Source organism: Dermacentor silvarum, chromosome 4 (genome assembly GCF_013339745.2).
Source record: "Dermacentor silvarum isolate Dsil-2018 chromosome 4, BIME_Dsil_1.4, whole genome shotgun sequence".
NCBI classification, from domain to species: Eukaryota; Metazoa; Arthropoda; class Arachnida; order Ixodida; family Ixodidae; genus Dermacentor; species Dermacentor silvarum.
In genome coordinates this window covers 100,288,877-100,311,264 of record NC_051157.2, presented here as the reverse complement: position 1 = coordinate 100,311,264, position 22,388 = coordinate 100,288,877, and the positions used below count along the sequence as shown (strand labels likewise).

The 22,388-nt window shown below is 47.9% G+C and overlaps 1 protein-coding gene across 1 annotated transcript in view; it reads right to left on the bottom strand.

Annotated features, from left to right (window-relative positions):
• LOC125944746 (probable caffeoyl-CoA O-methyltransferase 2) overlaps nt 1–22,388 on the bottom strand; it is a 105,741-nt gene that overhangs the window by 67,280 nt on the left and 16,073 nt on the right. The window contains exons 4-6 of the mRNA XM_049665883.1: nt 21,469–21,523; nt 17,739–17,872; nt 12,041–12,202 (exon numbers count right to left, since the gene is read on the bottom strand). Coding sequence (XP_049521840.1) covers nt 12,050–12,202; nt 17,739–17,872; nt 21,469–21,523 — 342 coding nt within the window. The 3' untranslated portion in view covers nt 12,041–12,049. The remainder of the gene's footprint in view (nt 1–12,040; nt 12,203–17,738; nt 17,873–21,468; nt 21,524–22,388) is intronic.

Sequence of the window (22,388 nt, the reverse complement as noted above, 5' to 3'; positions counted from 1 at the left end):
GGTGACAGGAATGGAGTCGGCACTGGTGTTTGTAACTGAAAAAAAATATTTTTTAATTGCTAATGCACGCTCAAAGCGCTAACACGTAGCTATAATGTCGGAAACGAATACTCTCAATCTTGTCTTCTAAAACGTTCCTCTACCCGGCACTGCACATCAACACAATGTGATGATGATCATCATGAGATAGTGCAAAAGGGGGTGGGGCGGATAGGGGGCCTCGTTATTTAATAGCTAAGAAAAGCAAAGCAAGCAGGAAGCTAGAAGCTCTCACGATTCATCAAGAAAACGTTTTGTCATTGTACTATATACCCAGCTCTGCTTTCTCTGAAAGCGCAGAAGCTATCTTGCAACAACAAGCATGCTCCTGTATCATGATATAAACCTGAGCAATAATTAACTGATGCTCAGTTTGCCTTCATACAAGGGGACATCCAAGAATAGTTTTCTTCGTTCACTATTGCACTGAAGTACAATACTCATGGCTAACTAAAATAGCATGGCATGACGGCATATTTTTCGCAAGCGAAAAAAAAAACGAAGCCGGTTCATTCTTGAAGATGCTAATGCACCTCTGCATAAAACAGAAAAATGAACCAGCGTGGTTTAAAAGTAAATTGTTTAGAAACAAAAGGCTGTTTTATTATTCATGCCAAAAATACAGAGCCTTCAAATGCTTTCAGCACACATGCATTCAAGGTATGTGTGCGTGGGGACAGACAGGCTTTTTAGATCGAAATGTTGGGAACGTGGATGCAGGCAAGGGACATGTACAGTAAAAACAAGAAGTACAAGATCAAAAATGAATTCCTTTCGTTTAGTCAAAGAAATTGGTCAGTCATGTGTGGCTTCTCATATTCCCTGGATGGTTAATACAAACTATATATAAATCATCATTTATAACCATGTGTACTATTATTATATTCCACCGGTGCTAACAAATGGGGCAGACAAAAAAGGGCGTTTTGTTGTCATGACGAAGGGCACTTTTCTAGAGAAGGATATGTCAGCCATTGGCAGAAATTTCAATAAAATTTCTGCCAGTCACGCTAACATAAAATCTCGGGCTATCTCAAATTTGAATCAAGTTGGTTTGACATGGGCCTCGAATGCTGCTAAGGCGGAAAAAGGTCACCTTTTATGCGGCTTCTTCAGTGTAAAGACACTCAAACTGGAAAATTCATTCAGGACCATTGCGTTGGAACATAATTCATGGCTTCGTGTTATTTCAAAATTTCTGCAGACACCCTGACCGGCTGTGCATTGAGGACCCATTCCTTGCTCCCAGCGCTCTGACTGTTGTACTTTTCCTGCAGGAACATAATCCTGAGAAAGGCGCAGACTTCACTATTAGACTTAGAATGTATATATACTACTCTTTGCCGCTTGTGCGTCCCCTGCAGTTTGTTAAGGACTGCATACACGATCCAATGGATGAACCGGAATTTGCGATGGTGTGAAATTTCGGTTGCAAACTTTTTGGAACTTCTTGATTTTATTTTAACTCAACTTTATTCGGGTGGGAAGGTAAAATATTTGTCCAGAACGCCTGCATATATTCCTGTTTTTCGCCTGTGCTCAATAATATACTTTTAAGTTACATTGACCAGCGAATTACTCAAAACCTGAATGGGTTTGCTCTTCAGGTCTTCAGACACGTGGAAGATTACTTCATTTTTGTGGACAAACGTGACTCGCAGAGCTGTCGTCGATGTATTGACGCTGCTTAGAGAACAAGGACAATGTGGTAACTTCACTTTTGAAGTTATAGAAAAATATGTGCTTCAGCTTTTTTTTTTTATATCAGGCTTACATTTACGAGGGATCACGTGTGCTGGGGATATCAGCCGAGAACGTCTAAGTCCCTTTTGGTTATAGGTCTAGAAATTTGAAACTTATTAAGCGTGGTATTGCTACTCCCGCAATTAGAGGTGCCGTAACCAAGAGCTGTCCTAACCTTAAGCTTCAAAGTGTGAGGAACGAAGTGACAGCGCCTAATAAGGCAGGTTATCCAGTTTCCGTTATTTCTTCATCTTCCGACAAGTTCATTAAGGAAGTTCACGCGCAACCATGGTGGAAGAAGCCTAAGACGCAACAGCGGAACAGAGTCGCCATTATCCCTTACGGCCATTTCTTCTCGCACAGGCTGAAGAAGGTAGCTTCGAAGTTTTGAGTCAGGGTTGGGTTTTCGTGCAAAAATAAGCTGAATGGATTATGTGAAGCAGTAAACAAGCACGTTCTTCACAAGGAGTGTATGAACACAGGGGACTAAAAGTGAAACATGGCATGCAGTTTGTCCCTCGCACGCAAAGTGTTGTTTATTCGGTTCCTTTTACAGCGAAGCTGTTTATGGCTAGGCTTCCGTGCATTTTTCGTGTGCGCGTACAAAAATGTGGGCCGATCCCGATGATAGTGCAGAAAGGGTCCAAGGTGATAGTGCAGATAGGACACACCACCCGAAGCCCTGTGCACACTGGATGGTTGGCTCTGGGACCTGTAACGCGCCCTTGGACTACCCTTGTCACACCTGGTATCCAAACAGACCCCACGAACAAGGATAACAAGGATACGGTGGCTAGATGGCTAGATGTGCCAACCGGCGCGTCTGGAGCGTAGTTCACCGCTTCTCCGCGTCATCACGCAAAATTGGCGCTGCGGTCAGCAGAATGGTTCCGCAGCGCGCTTCGTCTGTTACAGATGGCAGGCGGCGAGCAAAAAAAATAAAAATAAAGCCCGTATTGGAATAGTTGTATGTCGTCTGTTCGTGTCGGTTTCAAAGGTGAAGAGCTCCGGGTCTCTCGTACTGTTTGCAAGTTCCTAAGCGAAGTTGAGTGTTCCAGGTCGGATAAATGACCTACGTGATTAGCGGCGGCATTGCTCCACCAAAGAAGACTACCAAGGAGACTTACTGCTTCGCTCCGAACTGCAAGTAGGGCTCTAAATTTGTGAGAAAGACAGCGGAAATGTTCGCCCCAGGCTGCTCAGTAGGTTGCTCAGTATAGGCGACGTTAATGAGCAAGCGGTACACCGAAAAGCGTACGATGTGCCTTCGCGCTGTGGTTTAGTTTAAAGGAGTTACGAAGGAACAGTATCGCCGACTTTGCCTCCTTTTTGCAGCTGAATCCTCCGAATTTGATCGGCTATGAGCGGCACAAGAAAGAGCTCACAAGCGATGTTGTGAAGTTCTATTCAATTACACGCCTTTACTTTCTTGTCAAGGGCAAGAACATGACGCGCGAAAGCAACAGGGAGAAGAGGAAGCACCTGCAGTTGAGGCGTGTGCTGTGAATAATGTTATAATGTGGTGGGCCACCGTTTATGTTGGCCACCAATTTATGTTCGTGCGTCTGATGACTCAATTAAGTTACGAGAACTTTTCTTGTATTTTAAATATATTCCTGAATCTAGCCCAAGACGTATTGCTGTATTTTATTGCAAACAAACAGTGAACCATATGCACTTACCAACACAATTCGTCTCGTAACATTTAAATACCGTAACTGAGGTAGCAATAAACACAACAGCTGGATTTCTCGAAGTCGAAACATTAGAACTTACTAAATATCGCGTAAACACGTTTCCATATACCGTGTAAAACGATTGCAGTATTCTTTTATGCATGGAAAAAATGCATCTACGTCTTTAATGCAATGGGCTGGAGCCCCGCGTTTATACCAATATATGTGACCAATAGGTAAACTAGAAAATTGACTTCAGCATATCGTGTCTTCCGACTAGACGACAGTAACAAATTCCCCATTCTGGCTTCGCCTACACTGCTCAAAACGGCATTAAATAACGCGTACTTCAAAGCTAGAGCAGAAGCAGTGATACTATCAAACACGCTGCTCGTCTACACAGCGCAGCCGACGTTGCACGTGGCTGAAACGTTATACTAGTTATACTGTCCGCAGCGCCACTTATGCGTCATGATGCGGAGAAGTGGTGAACTACGCTCGGTCGGCACACCTACCCATCTAGCCACCATAACAAGGATATTGCATCTTAGCCCAAAAGGCCGACCCGCGTCGGCCATGTCTACGTTCGCATCGACCTCTCTTTGTTGGCGTTGCAACCGTTTGCGGGCTTAGTTTCCTGCCGCTCTCCCGAGGCGGCGGCACCGTCACGCGTGTATGTAAAACAAGGTGCCGTTCTCCATTTTGAATTTCACTTCATTTATCTCGTCGTAATGGGGAGGTCGCGTGTAGTGCGTAGAGATGCAAAATTTAATGAAATCTTGACGAGCGTGAAAAAAACTTGTTCCTTTCAGGTTCTTTTTTTTCAGAAAAACACGAGAAATTGAAAAAAAAAAAGATTGCGCACAGAGCTATAAAAAACCTGACACATTTATTTCTCGAAGACTAAGTGAGTGAGTAACAACTTCATTATTCGGAGGGGTGAGGGGTAAGGGAGGCTAAGCTACGTAAAACAATATAATTGTTACATTGTTGCATTACAAAGTCGCAGCAGAGCTTCCGGGTTAAAAATCTAGGCCGGATTTCACGTCAAGGCATTGATTTCACATCAAAGCGTCAAGACTGACATTTGTATCAATCTGTGTCCGATTCATTTCCGCTCGACGTGTCAACGCTTCGCTGTGCAGCGGACGAAGCCTTCCGCACATTGAGGTTCGAGTGCACGTACGAGTGCACGTTTTTGCACGAGATCCCCCACAAGCCTGTTGCGTAGCTTGGTGTGCACCGTGCACTGTGGTGTCGCCGCCAATTTGAATCAAGATCGCGCCCGATCCCGATCGAATTTAACAATTTCGATCAAGCAAGGTCGCAGCTACACAGTCCAACAATCTGAATCGAGTTAATGTAGCCGGAGGTCTAGCTCACTTGGCATGACAGTGTTGACAGCCTTTTAAAAAGGGACTTTTAGATACGTCGAACGGAATGGCATCGCAACATAATTGCAGGGAGAAGCTTTTTTTAATTTTTTTTTCAATTTTATCCTGGTTGAAAAAAAAATGAAAAAAATGAATGTTTTTCCGAAATTTTCAATGTTTTTTTTTTCAAGCGCTTGCATCTTTAGTAGCGTGCACAGTTGCATTATCGTCTCTGTTCCTGCCATCGCTCTTGTCACCTTCACAAAGTGGAATGACTCATGTTTTTTTTTGTTTTTGTTTTTCTTGCGGCCAACATTATATCTACCAGACTGGAAGATGCTTAAGGGAACAGGGTAAGCCCTATAGCTCCCATGTATTTTAGCCTATGTATGTGACCCTTTTTCTCAGGATCTGCTCGGCGTAAAGGATCATTGATTTCATTGGTATCATTGGTATCATTGTATTCAGCTATCTGTCTTTTCGTTACTGAACAAGAATTATTGTAATCTTGCCCTCCCCTGCCCCTCCCGTGGCTCGCACCTACATCGTTCTGCCTTCTGCTCGTGATCCTGGTATCTTTTCCGGCCACGATGGAGTTGACGTTGACAAATGGCTCAACCTTTACGAACGGATCAGCGCCAGCTACAGGTGGGACCCGACCATTATGCTCGCCAACGTGCTTTTTTACCTCGATGGCCCACCGCGGGTGTAGTTCGAGACACACGAGGTGGACATTACAAGTGGGGCTCTTTCAAAGAGAAGATCCGCGACCTTTTCGGTGACAGCACTGGCTGGCTGCTTGCTGCGCGGAATGAACTTGCGACTCGTGCACAAACATCCTCCGAGTCATAAGTCTCTTACATTCAGGACGTTATCGCTCTTTGCCGCCAGGTTGACGAACACATCCCTGAGTCCGAGAGGGTTTCTCATGTGCTCAAAGGTATCGCCGACGATGCTTTTAACGTGCTCGTGTGTACCAACGTTGATACCGTCGACACAATCATCAAAGAGTGCCGGTGGTTTGAACACGCCAAGAGCCGCCGTATAACCCAGAGATTCACCCGGCTGCCCAATATACGGCTGCAACTTCATCGTGTGATGCCATTCGCCTGCCGCCCACCTGTGACCACGTTACGCGCATTGTTCGTCGCGAGATTGAAGCTGCCTGTCCTGCACCTATTGAACCAACCGTGTTCACATCTCATGCCAATGACCCATCGCAGCCATCACTGTCCCTCATTCAAGCTGTAGTCAGGCAGGAGTTTGCTAATCTCGGCCTTCCATCGGCGTGCCCACTGACTCGTCCTCACGCTCAGCCTTATTCTTCTGGATCTGCTTGACGATCCTACACCTCTCCTGTCTCCTTCCGCAACCCTGCGGAATGGAGAACGCCAGGCGATCAGCCCATCTGCTTCTCCTGTCATCAGGCCGGGCACATTGCTCGTTATTGCCGTCGCGGTTGGACCTACGCATCTCGCCAGACCTCTATGCACCCTACTCCTTTTAGACATCCAGCCGCTGGTTCCCCTACTTACTACTCGTCGTCCTCCCACGAGCCTCTTCCCTCTGACGCCACTGCTCCTGTTCGCCGCTTCTCCCGCTCCCTGTCGCCGCAACGCCGCCAATCCCGCTCCCGCAATCCCGCTTTTCCTCGCCGTCCTTCTCTGGACGCTCGCCGCCGGAAAACTACATAGTGCAGCTTATGGAGGTGAAGCTGCAAAGTCATCGTCCCCTGCAAATCCTCTGCTGACTCTCCCCACTCACCATAGCCTCCTAGAAGTCAAAGTCGACAATGTTCCTGTGACCGCCCTCATCGACACTGGCGCACACTTGTCTATTATGAGCGCCCTTTTACGCCGCCGCCGCCTGCAGAAGATTATGACGCCGTCTACGACACAGACAATACGTGTTGCCGATGGTGGTGCTGTTCAAGTGATGGGAATGTGCACCGCCCGTGTCAGCATTGCCGGTCGTCACACTGTTGTCCTTTTTGCCGTCCTTGCTCACTGCCCCCATAACCTTATCCTTGGCCTTGACTTTCTCTCGGCACATTCGGCCTTAATTGATTGTTCTTCTGAAACATTCTGCTTCGATCTTCCTCTTGTATCAGATGCATGTGAAACGCCCGTCAGCCGCTTAAGCCCCACCACTTTTGTTCACCTACCGCCTCGAGCCGTCACGTACGTGTGTTTGTCATCGACCCCACCCGTTCCTGACGGCGACTATATCGTCACTCCGATTACTGACGTACGCTTGACGCGCAATGTTACTGTGCCACATACCATCGCGACATTAGCTGATAACTGGGTGTTCTTCCGCTACTAAACTTTGGTCTGACCCCCCAAGTGTTGCCCCACAAGATGTCGCTTGCCCACCTGACCGCTATAACAGACCATGACGTCAAGGTTGTCGCCATAACTGCTCCTGAAGAAGCTGAAGTTTTCCGGTCACCAAGTTCTGACGACAGCATTTTTCGCAACATGATTGGATCAGACCTTTCGCCTGACCAGGCTGACGCTCTCTGCCGTGTTTTGGCCTCATACAGCGACATTTTCGACATTCGTGATCGACCCCTGGGTCAGACTAAGATTGTTACCCACCGAATCAACACTGGCGACTCTTTGCCCATTCACCGTCCACCTTACCGTGTGTCCGCATCAGAGCGCGATGTGATTCAAAAAGAAGTGGCTAAAATGCTTGCGAAGGACATCATCGAACCATCATCTAGTCCTTGGGCCTCCCCCGTCGCATTAGTAAAGAAGAAAGACGGCTCCTGGCGTTTCTGCATTGATTATCGGCACCTCAACAAAATCACCAAGAAGGACGTGTACCCTCTTCCACGTATCGACGACACCCTCGACTGCCTCCATGGTACCACCTTCTTTTCATCCCTGGACCTTCGATCTGGCTACTGGCAAATCGCTTTAGACAACCTGGATCACGAGAAGACCGCCTTCATGACCCCTGACGGCCTTTACCAATTCAAGGTCATGCCTTTCGGTCTCTGCAACGCAGCAGCCACCTTTGAGAGAATGATGGACACACTGCTTCAAGGATTTAAATGGTCGACGTGTTTATATTATCTGGACGACGTGATAATTTTCTCCCCCACTTTCGCAACACACCTTGAGCGGCTTTTTACCTTTCTAGCAATTTTCCGACGAGCTGGCCTCCAGCTAAATTCCTCGAAGTGCCACTTCGCTCTTCGTCGAATCACTGTGCTGGGCCACCTCGTTGACGCTTCCGGTGTCCGACCAGACCCAGCGAAGGTACGCGCTGTCACGAACTTCACCGTTCTACGGTCTGTCCATGACGTTCGTAGTTTCGTGGGGCTGTGTTCCTACTTTCGCCGTTTTGTGAAAAACTTTAAGGCGCTCGCACGTCCACTCACTGACCTTCTCAAACAAGATGTGTCGTTTTGTTGGGGTCCTCTACAAGCTGACGCCTTCTCTGAGCTCATCGCCGTCCTAACGACTCCACCTATTATTGCCCATTTTGACCCAGCTGCTCCCACAGAAGTGCGCACAGACGCTAGTGGTCACGGCATCGGTGCCGTGACTACTAGCACGAGGCAACGTGCTAACCAACGAGGCATTGATCGCGTTATTGCGTACGCAAGTCGTCTCCTTTCGAAATCTGAACGCAATTCATCGATTACGGAACGGGAATGTCTTGCCCTTGTCTGGGTGGTTTCGAAATTCCGTCCTTACTTTCATGGCCGCCTCTTCCGTGTTGTCACTGATCATCACGCTCTCTGTTAGCTTTCATCACTGAAGGACTCTACTGGACGACTTGGTCGTTGGGCGCTGCGCCTTCAGGAGTACTCTTACTCAGTAACCTACAAGTCTGGCCGCCTCCATCTGGACGCGGACTGCTTGTCCGCTACCCTGTTGGCCAACCAGACGGATCGGAAGTCGAACCTAGCCCCTGCGTTATGTCCATGTCTCAGTTTCTCCAGATTGCTGACGAACAACGCCGTGATGCTTCTTTGCGATTGCTCATTGACCGGCGGGAATCCGCACCTAACAACGCCTCACTGCGCATGTTCGTCCTCGTAAGTGGCACACTCTAACGTCGTAACGTATAGTCCCATGGCCTTGAGCTGCTTCTCGTTGTGCCTAAACATCTGCGTTCAACGGTCCTGCATGAGCTTCACGACGAACCAACTGCTGGTCACCTTGGCGTATCCCGCACGTACGACCGTGTTCGGCGCCGATTCTTTTGGCGCGGTCTCGCCCGGTCTGTTCGACGTTACGTCACCTCCTGCGATAAATGCCAACGTCGGAAACGTCCTGCCGCACCACCTGCTGGACTGCTTCAGCCGCTCTCCATCCCGACCGAACCATTCTTCTCGGTCCTTTTGCTGAGTCAAGATCCGGCAACAAGTGGGTCGCCGTTGCTATCGATTATGCGACCAGGTATGCAATCACTCGAGCGCTCCCCACCAGCACTGCTACTGACGTTGCCGATTTTTTGCTCCACGATTTTATTCTGCACCATGGCGCCCCTAGCCAATTGCTCACAAATCGAGGCCGCGCATATTTATCCCGAGTAATCGACGATCTTTTGCGCTCCTCCTCAACGCAGCACAAGTTGACCACCGCCTATCATCTTCAAACAAATGGCCTCATCGAGCGCCGAAATCTCACCCTCACGGACATGTTCTCAATGTATGTTTCATCTGACCACCGTGACTGGGACCTGGCGCTGCCTTACGTGACCTTCGCCTACAATTCATCGCGTCTCGATACCGCCGGTTATTCACCCTTTTATATGCTCTTTGGCCGTGAACCGACGTTACCAATGGACACCCTACTTCCGGCTGCTGCCGCGCCACCTAGCGAATATGCACGTGATGCCATCGCTCGCAAGTGACCCAGAAGCGCCTCTATGAAAGCCGGCATCACGACGTTCGCTTCTCACCCGGTGCCCTAGCTCTCCTCTGGTGTCCATTCCGTCGTGTTGGCTTGTCCAAGAAGTTGTTATCTCGGTACACGGGTCCTTACCGAATCATCCGCCAGGTCACGGACGTCACCTACGAGATTGTTCCCGTCTCTCCAACTTTGCCGCCTGCGATCGCTCCCAGTGACATAGTTCACGTCAGCAGACTGAAAGCATACCACCCTCCTTCTAACAACAATGTTTTAAGTGCGTCGAGACGGCGCTTCTACCGCCGGTGGTAATGCTACAAGAGAGACATTCCGCCTGGGGCAGACGACAAAGAAGATGGTGCTGTCGGGTGCTGGTGGCTGTCCACCATCTTGGCTACTGTGACTGTGTAGTGTAATACAGTGTAAACAGTCCCGCCTTGTGTCGTTTTACGTATCAATATGCTTTATTTCTTTTTGTTTTTGTTTTTGTTTTTAGCAGACCCTCCTAATTTTAATGCCAAAATGGACAATGAACAGCTTGTCAGTCAAAATTGTTTGCATTAATTTCCATAATTATAGTCAAGCAGATTACCTTGTGTTGTCTTGATAGCGGGGAAAAAATAATGCTTCTGGCTTTTGTGGTTACAGAGAAAAGGGTCAAAAGTCGCAAAAGTTGATGTGTTGAGAAAATTGGCCTTGAATTGATACCGGTAGCGTCTAAGGATTTGGCTAAAAATGAAAAGAGAGGCAGCTTCTTGCTGTTGCAGTACGAGCAATAACCATTCCGCTAAACCTAGAGAAAGCCTGCGTTTTTACTTCCGATTTCTTTTTCAACGCAGGTGAGGTAGAAATCACGTATATGTGCAAAAGTTGCTGTGGCCGTACACGACCTATGTTTCGAGAAAGGTCATTTTCTGGGTTAATAAATCGTACACGCGTAAACGAAACAGTCAGCATTGTTGACGAAAGACTGGGGATTCCAAATTTCTAACGAACGAAAAATTCATTCTTTTGCGAAATTTTGCCCTTAAGCATTCGACTAGGGGAGCCCCATAGTTCTTTGAAGGGTATTGCGCATTCGCATCTCTAATATGCATTGTCGCAACTGTGGGTGTCATCCGACTTCTAAAAATACTATTGTACTGCACAGACACCTTGAAAAGCTCTCACGTGAATTAAATGAGTCTTATCACATTCGAAAGAAAGGCTGACTGTTATCCAGCCGTCCGTTTCGCTACAAGATAGCGAGGTTCCCTTCGTAGATTTTGTGTAGAGCCACTGAGTTGTCTCGTGTCATATTAATTTGTTTGTTAAATTGGTTATACGCGTACAACCGTGACATGTGTGTCACCGTCGATACATGCGCATTCTGTGATATGTAGGTTGTATTTGATAGTGTATGTGCGTGTGTTGGGGGAGGGGGGGAAATGTTGGTCATGTGATGTGTGCTATATATATTGGTTGTTTTCTTCCGATAAACTTCAGATGAACGTCAGCGCCGTGTTTTGTCCCCTTCTATTCCTTTTGTCTACTTCTGTCGCACTTCAGCTGCGATGAAGGTTCACCAACTCGCCCAATTTTCCATCTTATTGTGAGCGTACGGCAGACAACCAGTGAACCATTGGAGTTACAGAATGGATGCCAAGGGAAGAGAAGTGCCGTCGAGGATGGCAGAAAATTAGGTGGGAATGATGATTGTAAATATATAGATTCTGAGGCTGTCTTTGACAAGAATAGTAAAGATCGGTTTGTCAAGTTGGCACCATTACTCGTGATGCGCTAGTGAATGTGATGCGCTACTTTCGCATTATACCGCATTCATGTGAACGCGGCTCTTGACGAGGAATGCGTCGCTTTTGAGACGCTATTCCCTCACCTGGCGCGTCCACCGTTTGTGCCCGCGCTTGTGTAGCTTTGCTTTGTGCTAATTGCTCATGACGCTAAAGCTCTACCTGCGACATGTTCGGGGGTGTCAGTTCGACTCGTCGGTGGAGTGGTTCTCCAAATGGAGTAAGCTTTTACCACAAGCAGAGTAAGCCTATACTCCATCCGAAAGAGCGAGAGCTCTTGAAAACGCCCCTCAAATATGAGAAAAGGATCACTGCATGTTTTTTTTAATCGTAGACCCCAAAAGAAGCAAACAAAGGACTCACAGCAAACAGCTCAAATTGTTCAAATATAAGCACAGAATAGCATCGCAATAAAGGAAGCCACCGTTGCGAGAACCACTGGTGAAGTAATCAAATACGTGTATAGAGTAAATTTTCTGTGCTCAAACAAAGATCGGTCGTGACAGACGCTGAAGGGCGAGCACGTATTGGACGAATCCGGCAGCAAGGTCATCCGTTCACTTCTTCAAGGCGAAAGTGACGCCGTCGCTCAGGGTCAGCATGCTGATCTCGACGCGGTCGTCAGAAGCCAGCTTGTGGTTCAGCCGCCTCACGGACTCCGTGACCGGGTCGTTGATAGCCGGGTTGAACACTTTCGCTTTCCAAAGAACCTACGCAAACGCGAACGACGAGAGAGTCGCCATATGAGCTTTGAAAAAACTTCTGGAGTTTTACGTGCCAAAAGTACGACCTGATTTATGAGCCACGCCGTAGAGGGGGGAATCTTCGGATTAATTTGAGCCCCTTCTTTACCATGTATACTCGATGCATAGTACACGGGCTTTCTTGCATTTCGGCTGCTTGAAATGTGGCCGCCACTACCGGGATTTGATCCCATGACCTCGTGCTTAGCATTGTAACGCCAGAAGCAGTCATGGCGGGTGCACAATATGAGGCTCTCTACATCGCTAGATGTCTCTGAGGCTCACAACTGCTGTTCGCAGTGATTAAGTTATCGGATGAAAAAGACACTGGAGTTGCGGATTTATTTTTTCCCGGTGTAACATCGTTTAACAAGTCGTCAATACATTCGGCGCAAAAGAAGGCAACAAACAAAAATGGTACACACATGAGACGAGACAAACCGGACAAATGGCCTATATGAATGTATAGTATCTACAACCTATTATTCAATCGGGAACCGTTCGGCAACATGGGTCTTGTGCGATTCCACACAAATTCGGCCAACTCTTTGCATAAAGGAACAATGTACCTAAAGGCAGTGAAGTTTCACTTCAGCTAAACTGGTTGTAAATGATAGCGTATACAATTCAAGCAATCTGCGACAAGTCTCAGGGTTGGTAGTTGTCATATCCTTTTTTTTAATTATCAGCCTATAAATATCACCTTCGGAGACAGCGCAGGCAGGCACCTGCTGGTTAGCGGATATGACGCAAATCCCATCACATCGCCTGCCACCGCAATGTGGACGCCCACCAATCTTGAAGGTGGTGCTCAAGCGTTTAAGCGTCTAGTTCGTCCTCAAATGTTCTGGGTTCTGCATCATTTCTGGCGAACGGTAATAGAGGTATTTTCATGAATTTCAGAAACTTCTGGATTGCCAGACCTTTTCAAAGGCAACCATACTCGCATTTGACACGGAAATCTACCCGCCTCTGTGGATCAGTAGCTATGGCGTTCTTCTGCTGAGCCGGAAGTCTCGGGTCTGATTCCCGGTTGCAGCGACTGCATTTTGACAGGGCTGAAATGAAAGATAACTCGCACACTAAGACATTTAGTGTGCGTTAAGGAGATCCAGGTGCTTAAAGCTAACCCTCAATTCTCCACTGTTCCGTCCCTCATAACCCATTGTGCAGTTAAGCGGTTAAATCCTAAATATTAACAAAAAACGTGACATTTTGCACGGAGGCAGCTCTATATCTTCACTAGCTTAACGTAGGCTTATTACTGGGCCCGCGATATTGTTGCCGTTGACTTCTAAAGAAAAGGAAAACTGCTACAGACATACTGAGAATTGCCTACTAATACGCAAGCATTCTTTGCTGGGCTGTTACTTCGCTTTTGCTTACTTATGTTGCTAGCTTATGCATGTCTACCCAACGCTTTTTCCGGAGCCAAACAATGCTTCCGCATTAGTAGAGAATTCTTAGAATTTCTGTAGCATTTTTCGCTGCTTATCATGTCTGTCCTTCTCAGACCTTATCATAATGTATCAAGCAATATTCCATTCCACACAATAACAGTGATTACAATCTTCCTTCGTAAATTATGGTTTTGAGCTGTAGTAGTGGTAGCGTCTCTACCTCACACACAATAACTGTGGGTTCGGCATCCCAAAGTTAACAATTCGGGTTCTTTTTATTCATTTTAGAATATCCGAAACGCTATAAATATCCTCATTTCACTATATTCTTTCGAACTAGGCGTGCTGAAATTTAGCCACAGCTTCAGTTCAGCTTTGGAGGTGTCAGCGTTTGCCTTTCCCGCCGACGGCTGCAAATAAATCTTACGAGCGCAATATAGAGACAGTGATCTCCTTCTGAACAGCTCCTTTCCTCTTCTTGCTGTTACCTCCTAGTTCGTATCGCTGTTCTCATTGTTCCTTCTGCCGACTATCATTTTTTAGAGTATCATTGTATGCCTTTTTATTGTATCTGTAGCGAAGCGTTGGAACTCTGAAGTGGGTCGTCCGCTCCTACTTTCGACTTCATTCTTTCGACTACTTTTATGTTCCTACTTTCGACGTTTCATTCGAAACTTCGCACTATTAAATCGCCACTGACGAAGCTCCTCGGCAGTAAGGGGCCCCTCGACTCGTGGTCGTCAGTGTGCGAGGACACGTTCGCAAAGCTCCGTCGTTTGTTGACGTCTCCACCCATACTACGCCACTGCGACCCTACGGCCCCTACAGAGGTACACACGGACGCCAGCGGTTCTGGCCTTGGCGCTGTCCTTGCGCAGCGCAAGCCAGGGTTACCTGAATATGTCGTGGCGTATGCAAGTGGTACGCTTACTAAAGCCGAGGCCAACTACAACGTCTCCGAAAAAGAATGCCTGGTGATCATCTGGGCCCTTACGAAGCTTCGCCCTTATTTGTATGGCCGCCCGCTCGATGTCGTTACTGACCACCATGCACTATGCTGGCTGTCGTCATTGAAGGATCCCTCAGGACGTCTCGCCCGTTGGGCACTTCGTCTGCAGGACAACGACATCCGCGTGCTCTAGCGCAACGGACGCCAACATGCCGACGCCGACGCCCTCTCGCGCTCCCCCTTACCCGATGACAACGCCCGCTGCTCAGGAACTCAACTAGCCGTTTCTTCCATCGACCTTCACACCATCGCTACAGAACAGCGCAAGGACCAATGGATTGTCTCGATGATAGACGTGCTCACTGATCCGTCGGCAACACCACCCACCCGCGCATTGCATAGTCAAGCCCACCATTCCGCTATTCGCGACGAGCTACTTCACCGACGCAATTACAGCGCCGACGGCCGCCAGTGGTTACTCGTAGTACCCCGCAGTCTCCATTCTAAAATATGCGAATCGTTACACTCTGATCCGCAGTGTGCACACTCTGGAGTATACAAAACTTACCACCGAATTCGACAGCGGTACTTTTGGCGGGGAGTGTACCGGTACGTGCAGAAATTTGCTCGCTCCTGCCTCCATTGTCAGCGCCGGAAATTTTCGCCGAACCTCTCGCCAGCAAGTGTACAACCTTTCCCTCGTCCTAACCGGCCGTTTGGGCGCGTTGGCATCAATTTATACGGACCTCTTCCTCTGACGTCAGCTGGTAACCGCTCGGCCATCGTCGCTGTTGACCATCTCACGCGATACGCAGAAACTGCCACCCTTCCAGCGGCACAGCACGAGATATTGCCTCCTTCCTGCTCCACCGATTCATACTGCGTCACGGTCCACCCCAGGAGCTACTCAGCGATCGAGGCCGTGTCTTCTTGTCGGAAGTCGTCGAAGCCATTCTCAAAGAGTGTCACGTCGTTCACCGCAAAACTACTGCTTACCACCCACAGGCAAACGGTCTCACAGAGCGATTTAACCGCACGCTCGGTGACATGCTCTCAATGTACATCACCGCCGACCACACAAATTGGGATGCCATTATGCCCTTCGTCACCTACGCCTACAATACCAACCCGCAGAGTACTACTGGCTTCTCACCGGTCTTCTTAATGTACGGCCGCCACCCGTCGCACACGATCAACACGATCCTTCCATACAGGCCAGACACATCTGAGTATACGCCTATATTTGCTACAGCCAGACATGCTGAAGAGTGTCGCGACCTTGCCCGGACCTTTATTGCAAATGAACAAGAGTGGCAGAAGAGCATCCGCAGTGACACCACCACTTCTGCGCCCACGTTTTTCCCTGGGGCGCTCGTCAGGCTCTCAGTCCCTACCACCCCAACTGGACTCTCTTCGAAACTACTGCCCAAATACGAAGGCCCCTACCGTGTCGTCGAACTCACGTCCCCAGTAAATTACCTTATCGAACCCGCTGAACCATCTTCGGACATGCGCCGTCGAGGGCGCGACATCGTCAATCTGGAGCGCCTCAAGGTATACCATGGCCCACTCATGGTGACAACCTGTTAAGTAGCCGGGCGGCTCCCTTTTCACACCCGGGGTAATTGTAGCGAAGCGTTGCAACTGTGAAGAGGGTCGTCCGCTCCACCACCTAGAAGTGGGTCGTCCGCTCCAGCGCCTCCTAGTGGGTCGTTTTCTTCGGCTCTTGAGCGCCGCTCGTGCAGAGAGTCCGTGCTACGCTTTTTGGACTGTCGCCCTTGCGCTGCTTTAAGTGCCGTCCACAAAACACCCTTATGTATCAAATGATTATGTCGAGGCGATGGCAACGCGACCATTTTTTTAATCGATTATAAAGCTACCAGTCATCTACAGTTACACTATTACACAGAATAAATATCGTAACTGGACCAATTACGCACTTATCTCCCAGTTACAAGGCTTTACGGGACAGACACGGTTTCTCCGGGATGCCCGCCAAAGAATGGTTACGCATTAAATAAAGGCATGTTCGCAAGTAATTTCTGTCGAAGCAAAAAAGCTACCAGACTTACAATTAATAACAAAGCACGAACAAAGAATGTCGCGGAAGCCATCGTTTCGACAAAGGAACTTGTCTCCATCAGGTCAGCAACTGCTTTCCTTACCTGGCGAAGACAACTTCCTTTGCTGAAATAATAACTCCCGCGACACTCCTTCTTTTACTAACGTTGCACGTTGGGCTTGTTGGTATAGCATGATGAGGGCAAAAGGCGTAGCGCATCAGAGACAGGACACAAGAGGAAGAACACAGACAACACACACGTTTGGCGCTATTTTATTGCGGGATCACAGCATACATATATATACGTCTTCAAGTTACGATCCTGTGTCCATTTACTGCAAGTTGGGCCAGTTGGAATGAATTCATTGTGAGTAATGCGATGAGGGTACAACGACACAAGTCTTCTCCCTCTTTGCGCATTGGTTACAATGAATAAACGCTTGCGTGCCTTTGGTCTCACACAGTGTGTTCTGGGTATAATATGCATCTGATGTATAAAGCATTTGATTACACTATACGCTGTACAACGTGTCTATCACGCATGCCCACCACGGACATACAACGCAAGGACGTATAGGACATTCACGAGTGGACGTACAACGCAGACACAGGAGATGCACAGGAGAACAAACACAAGTCGCTGACTTATAAGGTTGCAAGCCACCGTTGGTGTCTGTGCTCCTGTCTGCCCCGTGTTCCTGCGCTGTGCATGTTCATTGTTAAACAGAAAGTGATTTCTAGGTGGCTCAAATCTTGCAGGTGCTGCATTGGCTTGTGCTGCACACGCAAGACATGCACCTTACCAGTATATATTACCAAAAAAGCAACCAGTGTCATTTTCTGCATGCCACGTGCTGCAATGTTGGACGCTTCCAAACTTGTCATAGAGGAAAATTCACTCATGCTCTGGTAATATGTATTCCCTTTAACAATTGGCCTGCATGTATGTCCCCTCATGGATGACAAACAAGCACAATTTTCCACTGTCTTTCCCAAGGCTCAAGTCTGGCGTAGTGTAAACGTGCAGAATGCGTACCACACTTCCTTCGTGTGACGTGCCCTCAGGGCCCGTCACAGCGGCAGGCTACTCACATTGTCGACAGCGATGATGCCGTGGCGCCTGACGAGCTTCAGGCTCTTCTCGTAGTACTCGTCGTAAGACGACTTGTCAGCGTCGATGAATATGAAGTCGAAAAAGTTGGATTTGCCTTGAGCGATCAGATCATCTGAAAAATGAAAGACGACGAAAGTGGCAGTCGCGGTGGCTCCACAAAAAGTAGGCCGTGTACTAAAATTACCCGCCTGTTTCCCGACTAACGACTTTTTGTTACAGATGTGTGCATGTGCATGCGGTGGTGAGTGTGATAAGAGAGTGCCGCACCGCTCATGGGCAACTGACAACAGATCGCACAGCATTTATTACCGCAGAATTGCATTAAAATTATAAAGTCTGCTCTTATTTCCAGACTTAAATTTCACAAGGACGTTCCAATGACCGTTTGACACACTGAAGATGAGGGATAACTTATGCACGATCCAGCAAGGTAAAGACGCGGCAGACGTAAGTGGCTACAATCTATATACACTCCTACGCTTGTATTATTCGGGAAGGAGTCCTGCTTTGTTTGCGAGAGTCGATAAGGGTAGGATGAGATGTCAGTTGGAGCACGTAGTTTCTGTACTTGAAACGAAACAGAGGGAGGGAAACGGGAAAAAATACTGGCCATGCCGAATACGTCGTGGCTTATGTGAGCCGCACGCTGAGAAATGCGGAGGTCAATTACAGCGTCACGGAAAAAAAGTGCTGGGCCATTGTCTGGGAACTTGGCAAGTTTCGCCCTTATTTATAAGGCCGCTCATTTGACGTTGTGACCGACCACCACGCTCTGTGTTGGCTTTCGAATTAAAAGGAACCATCTGGACACCTCGCTCGCTGGGCCCTGCGAATCCAGGAGCAGGACATACGCGTGGTGTATCGTTTAGGGCGGAAGCATTCCAATGCTGACGCACTTTCCAGCTAACCGCTCTCGCCAGAGGTCCCTAGTGAGTCCCCCTGGGCGAGCACATGGTCGTCTCTTGACGTTTACACTAGTGCTGCCGAACAACGCAATGACCACTGGCTGCATCTATTTCGACATTCTCTCAAATACCTCAACAATTTCGGCCTCTCGAACACTGCGGCGCTAAGTTCCACATTTGGCGATCCGTGATCAGCTCCTGTGTTGACGCGAATACCGTATACACTCGTGTAAGGGCCGCAGCCGTGTAAAGGCCACAACCGTGTAAGAGCCGTACTCCCAACTTGGTAGCCCAAATTTTGGGGAAAAAAGTTATATTGGAGAAGCAATCGGGTGTTCGGTGCCCCGATGTCACGCACGCGAATCGGCGAATTTTCGCACGCTGCGTACTTCCACGTGCCGCTACTAGATGGCAAGAGCTCCGCGTTGACCTCTGACGCAGTGGTACACACCCGGGGATCCAGAGTGTGCAGTAGTGGCCGGCTGCGCCGACACCATTTCGACCAAAAGGTTCGGTACCATGTCAGAGCCGCACCCTCGTCAAAATTGGGGTTAAAAAAAGTGTGGCTCTCACACGAGTTTATATGGTATGCCCCAGAGGGACGTACATGGTTTCTCGTCATCTAGAAACCCTTGAAATTAGAGATCTGCTCCTCCTTCTACTTGGACCGCCAGTTGGCCACACCGGCGCTTTGAAGACGAACGACTTCGGCACCACTGCTACTGGCATGGGATGTACACCTTCATTCGGAACTTCGTCTGCCCTTGCCCTGAATTTAAGCGCCGCAAATCTCCACCCCAAATCTCAACGTGTGAGCTCCAACACCTGTCATGCTCATGCCAACCCTTTGATGGTGTCGTTTTCGATCTGTATTGGCCAATTCAATTGACTAAATCCGGCAACCAGTGGATTACAATTTTCGTCGACTACTTAACACGCTATGTAGAGCCTGCTGCCCCAGCTACTACAGCGCAGGAAATCCCCACTTTTATAGTGCGCAGCTTTGTGCTTCTCCATAAGAGTCCCTCGTGGACTCCTAAGCAACCAAGGCCGCCCTTCTCCTCTCAAGTCGTTGAAAAACTGCTTGCTGAATGCGTTATTGTTCAACGCACATGCACCGCCTATCACACGCACACCAAAGGTAACACGAAACGGCTTAATCGCACGCTTGGCGACATGCTCGCTAGGCACATCGCATCCGACCACTCCATTTGGGACCTAGTTCTTTCATTTGTCACCTACGCCTACAATACCGCAACGCAAGCCACTGCCTGTTTATGCCCCTTCTATATTCTTTAGGGTGGTCATCCTTCTCATACAATCGGTACCATACTGCCCTACCACGCAGAACAAAAGAATGTCTGCAAATCTAAGGCACCGCCAGACAAGGTGAAGAATGTCTCCATTTGGCCCACCGCTTCACTTCGAAGCACTAGAACCGCCAAAAATCAAAACACGATGCCCGCAACTCGAGTCCAACTTTTCTCCCATGAACCCTCGTTTGACTGTCCGTACTGAACCGCAAACCCGGACTCGCTTCAAAACCTCTTCCTAAGTACCACGGAGCAACTTCTCCCTTCAACTACGTTATAGAGGTAGTCACACAGCCGCCTGACATGCGTCTTCATAACCGCGGAGTATTCCACGTCCGGGGGCTCGAGTCGTATCATGGTCGTGCGGTCCCATCTTAAGTAAGTCGCCAGGATGGCCCCTTTTTTCCGGTGGCGCTATTGTAATGAAGACGAACGCCTCGGTGGAGGTAGCAGCATTGCCAACAGCATCGTGTGCCGCAGAGACTCGAGCTTAGAGATGGCTAGGTGAACCGCTCTACCCGTTATCGGTCCTTCTTACAATTAGCCTCCTTTATAATATACTGTATATATGCAGGGTGTCCTAACTATCATGCAGCAAGATTTAAAAATACGCAAATGCCACGTAGCTGGACAGAACCAAGGTAACGTTGTTTGCCTTCGCTTGGTGATATTCAGATTATTTTTGCATTCCGCCTAATTACATAATTAGCCGAATTTATTAATCAGCTTCTGAAATAATATAATTAGATGAAAAGTGTTAAAGAAAAAAAATTGAAGAGCAGCATGAAAAACTCCCGTTACAGCTTTCTCTCGCTTAATGCGTGCTACATAAGTGGGTCCTTCCGAGCGTGAAATAAGCCCGCGAATACAGGCAAAGTGTATCGAGTGACCAGTAATTACGTTATCTACGTGTTATCTATATACGTGCAAATACGGTTTGGGCTCGCATATGCAAGGCGGCATTTCATGTAGATTCGGACCGTTTTCTTGCCACGCTGAAACAGTGTTTCGCCACCCCTTCAAGAAAAGGTCGGACTAGCTTAAGTGTGGGGAAAATAAATTTTGGGGTCTTCGATCTTGAGTAACTGTGGTTGTTTTAAAGGTTACTGTACTAATAAGAATCATATTTTAAAATACTACTCGTATAACAATAATCTACATTAAAACTTCGTGGTATTCTCGCAGATTCCGCACACTGTGTTTGATGGAAATTTTGAGTGGCATTCAATGTGATTGTCAGGTAGAAGATAATCAATTGACACTAACCCGACATGCAGTCGCGTTAAATCTCTCTAAAGTGACCACGCGATAAACCTAAGAATATTTTCCCCTAACTTATTTAGCGATATCTGCAAACGTAGGCAGCTCTTGCCACTCATGTCAGTCGCAGCCAAGCTCCTGATCATTTTTTTTTAAATTAACAGGTCGGGAAGGTACCCCACAGCATGAAATCAGCACCAGAGAGTGGGAAAACACGGAACCAGACTTGCCAAGTGACTTGCTGGCTGCACCAATCATGATGTCAATCTTGCCATCGACCCCAGCCTGGAAGCAAAGGTTTCGAAAAATTATTTCTCTTGTTACGAACCATGGAGACTAATTATTCGCTAACTACACTGAACATAAGAAGCTACTTTTTATGCCCGGATAAGCTGCAGAGAACTTTTTTGTTAAGTATATGCTATATGCTACTTTTGTTAAGTATAAACAGTCGTGCTCTACAGCACGACTGTTTTGTGAACACGGGCCCACGGCCCGTATTCGCCAAAATCGCACACCTGCACGCATCCATAAACAAGTGGCAACACGCACATGCGATGAGTCAAGAGCCCGTATTGACCCCTTTTCGCCAAGCAGTTTGCTGCAGAGAAACGAAATGGCGCTTTTGGCTGCGCGCCATACGTTGCCTGAGCGAATGCGCACGAGTACGAAACCATTACTGCCTCTGCCGCCTTGCTACTGTGCGATCAGCTGTCGGCAATGCAACTGGGTGTTCACTAGTGCACTGCGCCCAATTCATGCTGCAAAGTGAGTAACGATAAATGGAAGACGTCTGCGGTAGTTCACTGCAAAAATAGTGATTCGCATATTATGGAATGGAATCAACCTGCGTCGCCGCTGCTACATAGGACTGCCTGTGTTTCCGCCCTTCGCGATGCACGGCTTTCCTCAAGGATAAAAAAAGATAATTCATCCGCCAGCGCTGTATAGCTAACCTTCAAAGAAAGGACTTCAACTCCGGAACGTCGGCACTTAATGAGTACCGCTCGTTATAAAAGGAAGTAGCGCCACTTATTGGCATAGTAAGTTTCTCGTACGTTATCTACACACATTCAATCCCACTCTCATGCAAACTTACGCCCACCCTATTGCCAACGTATCAATAATAAAAATAATAATAATAATAATA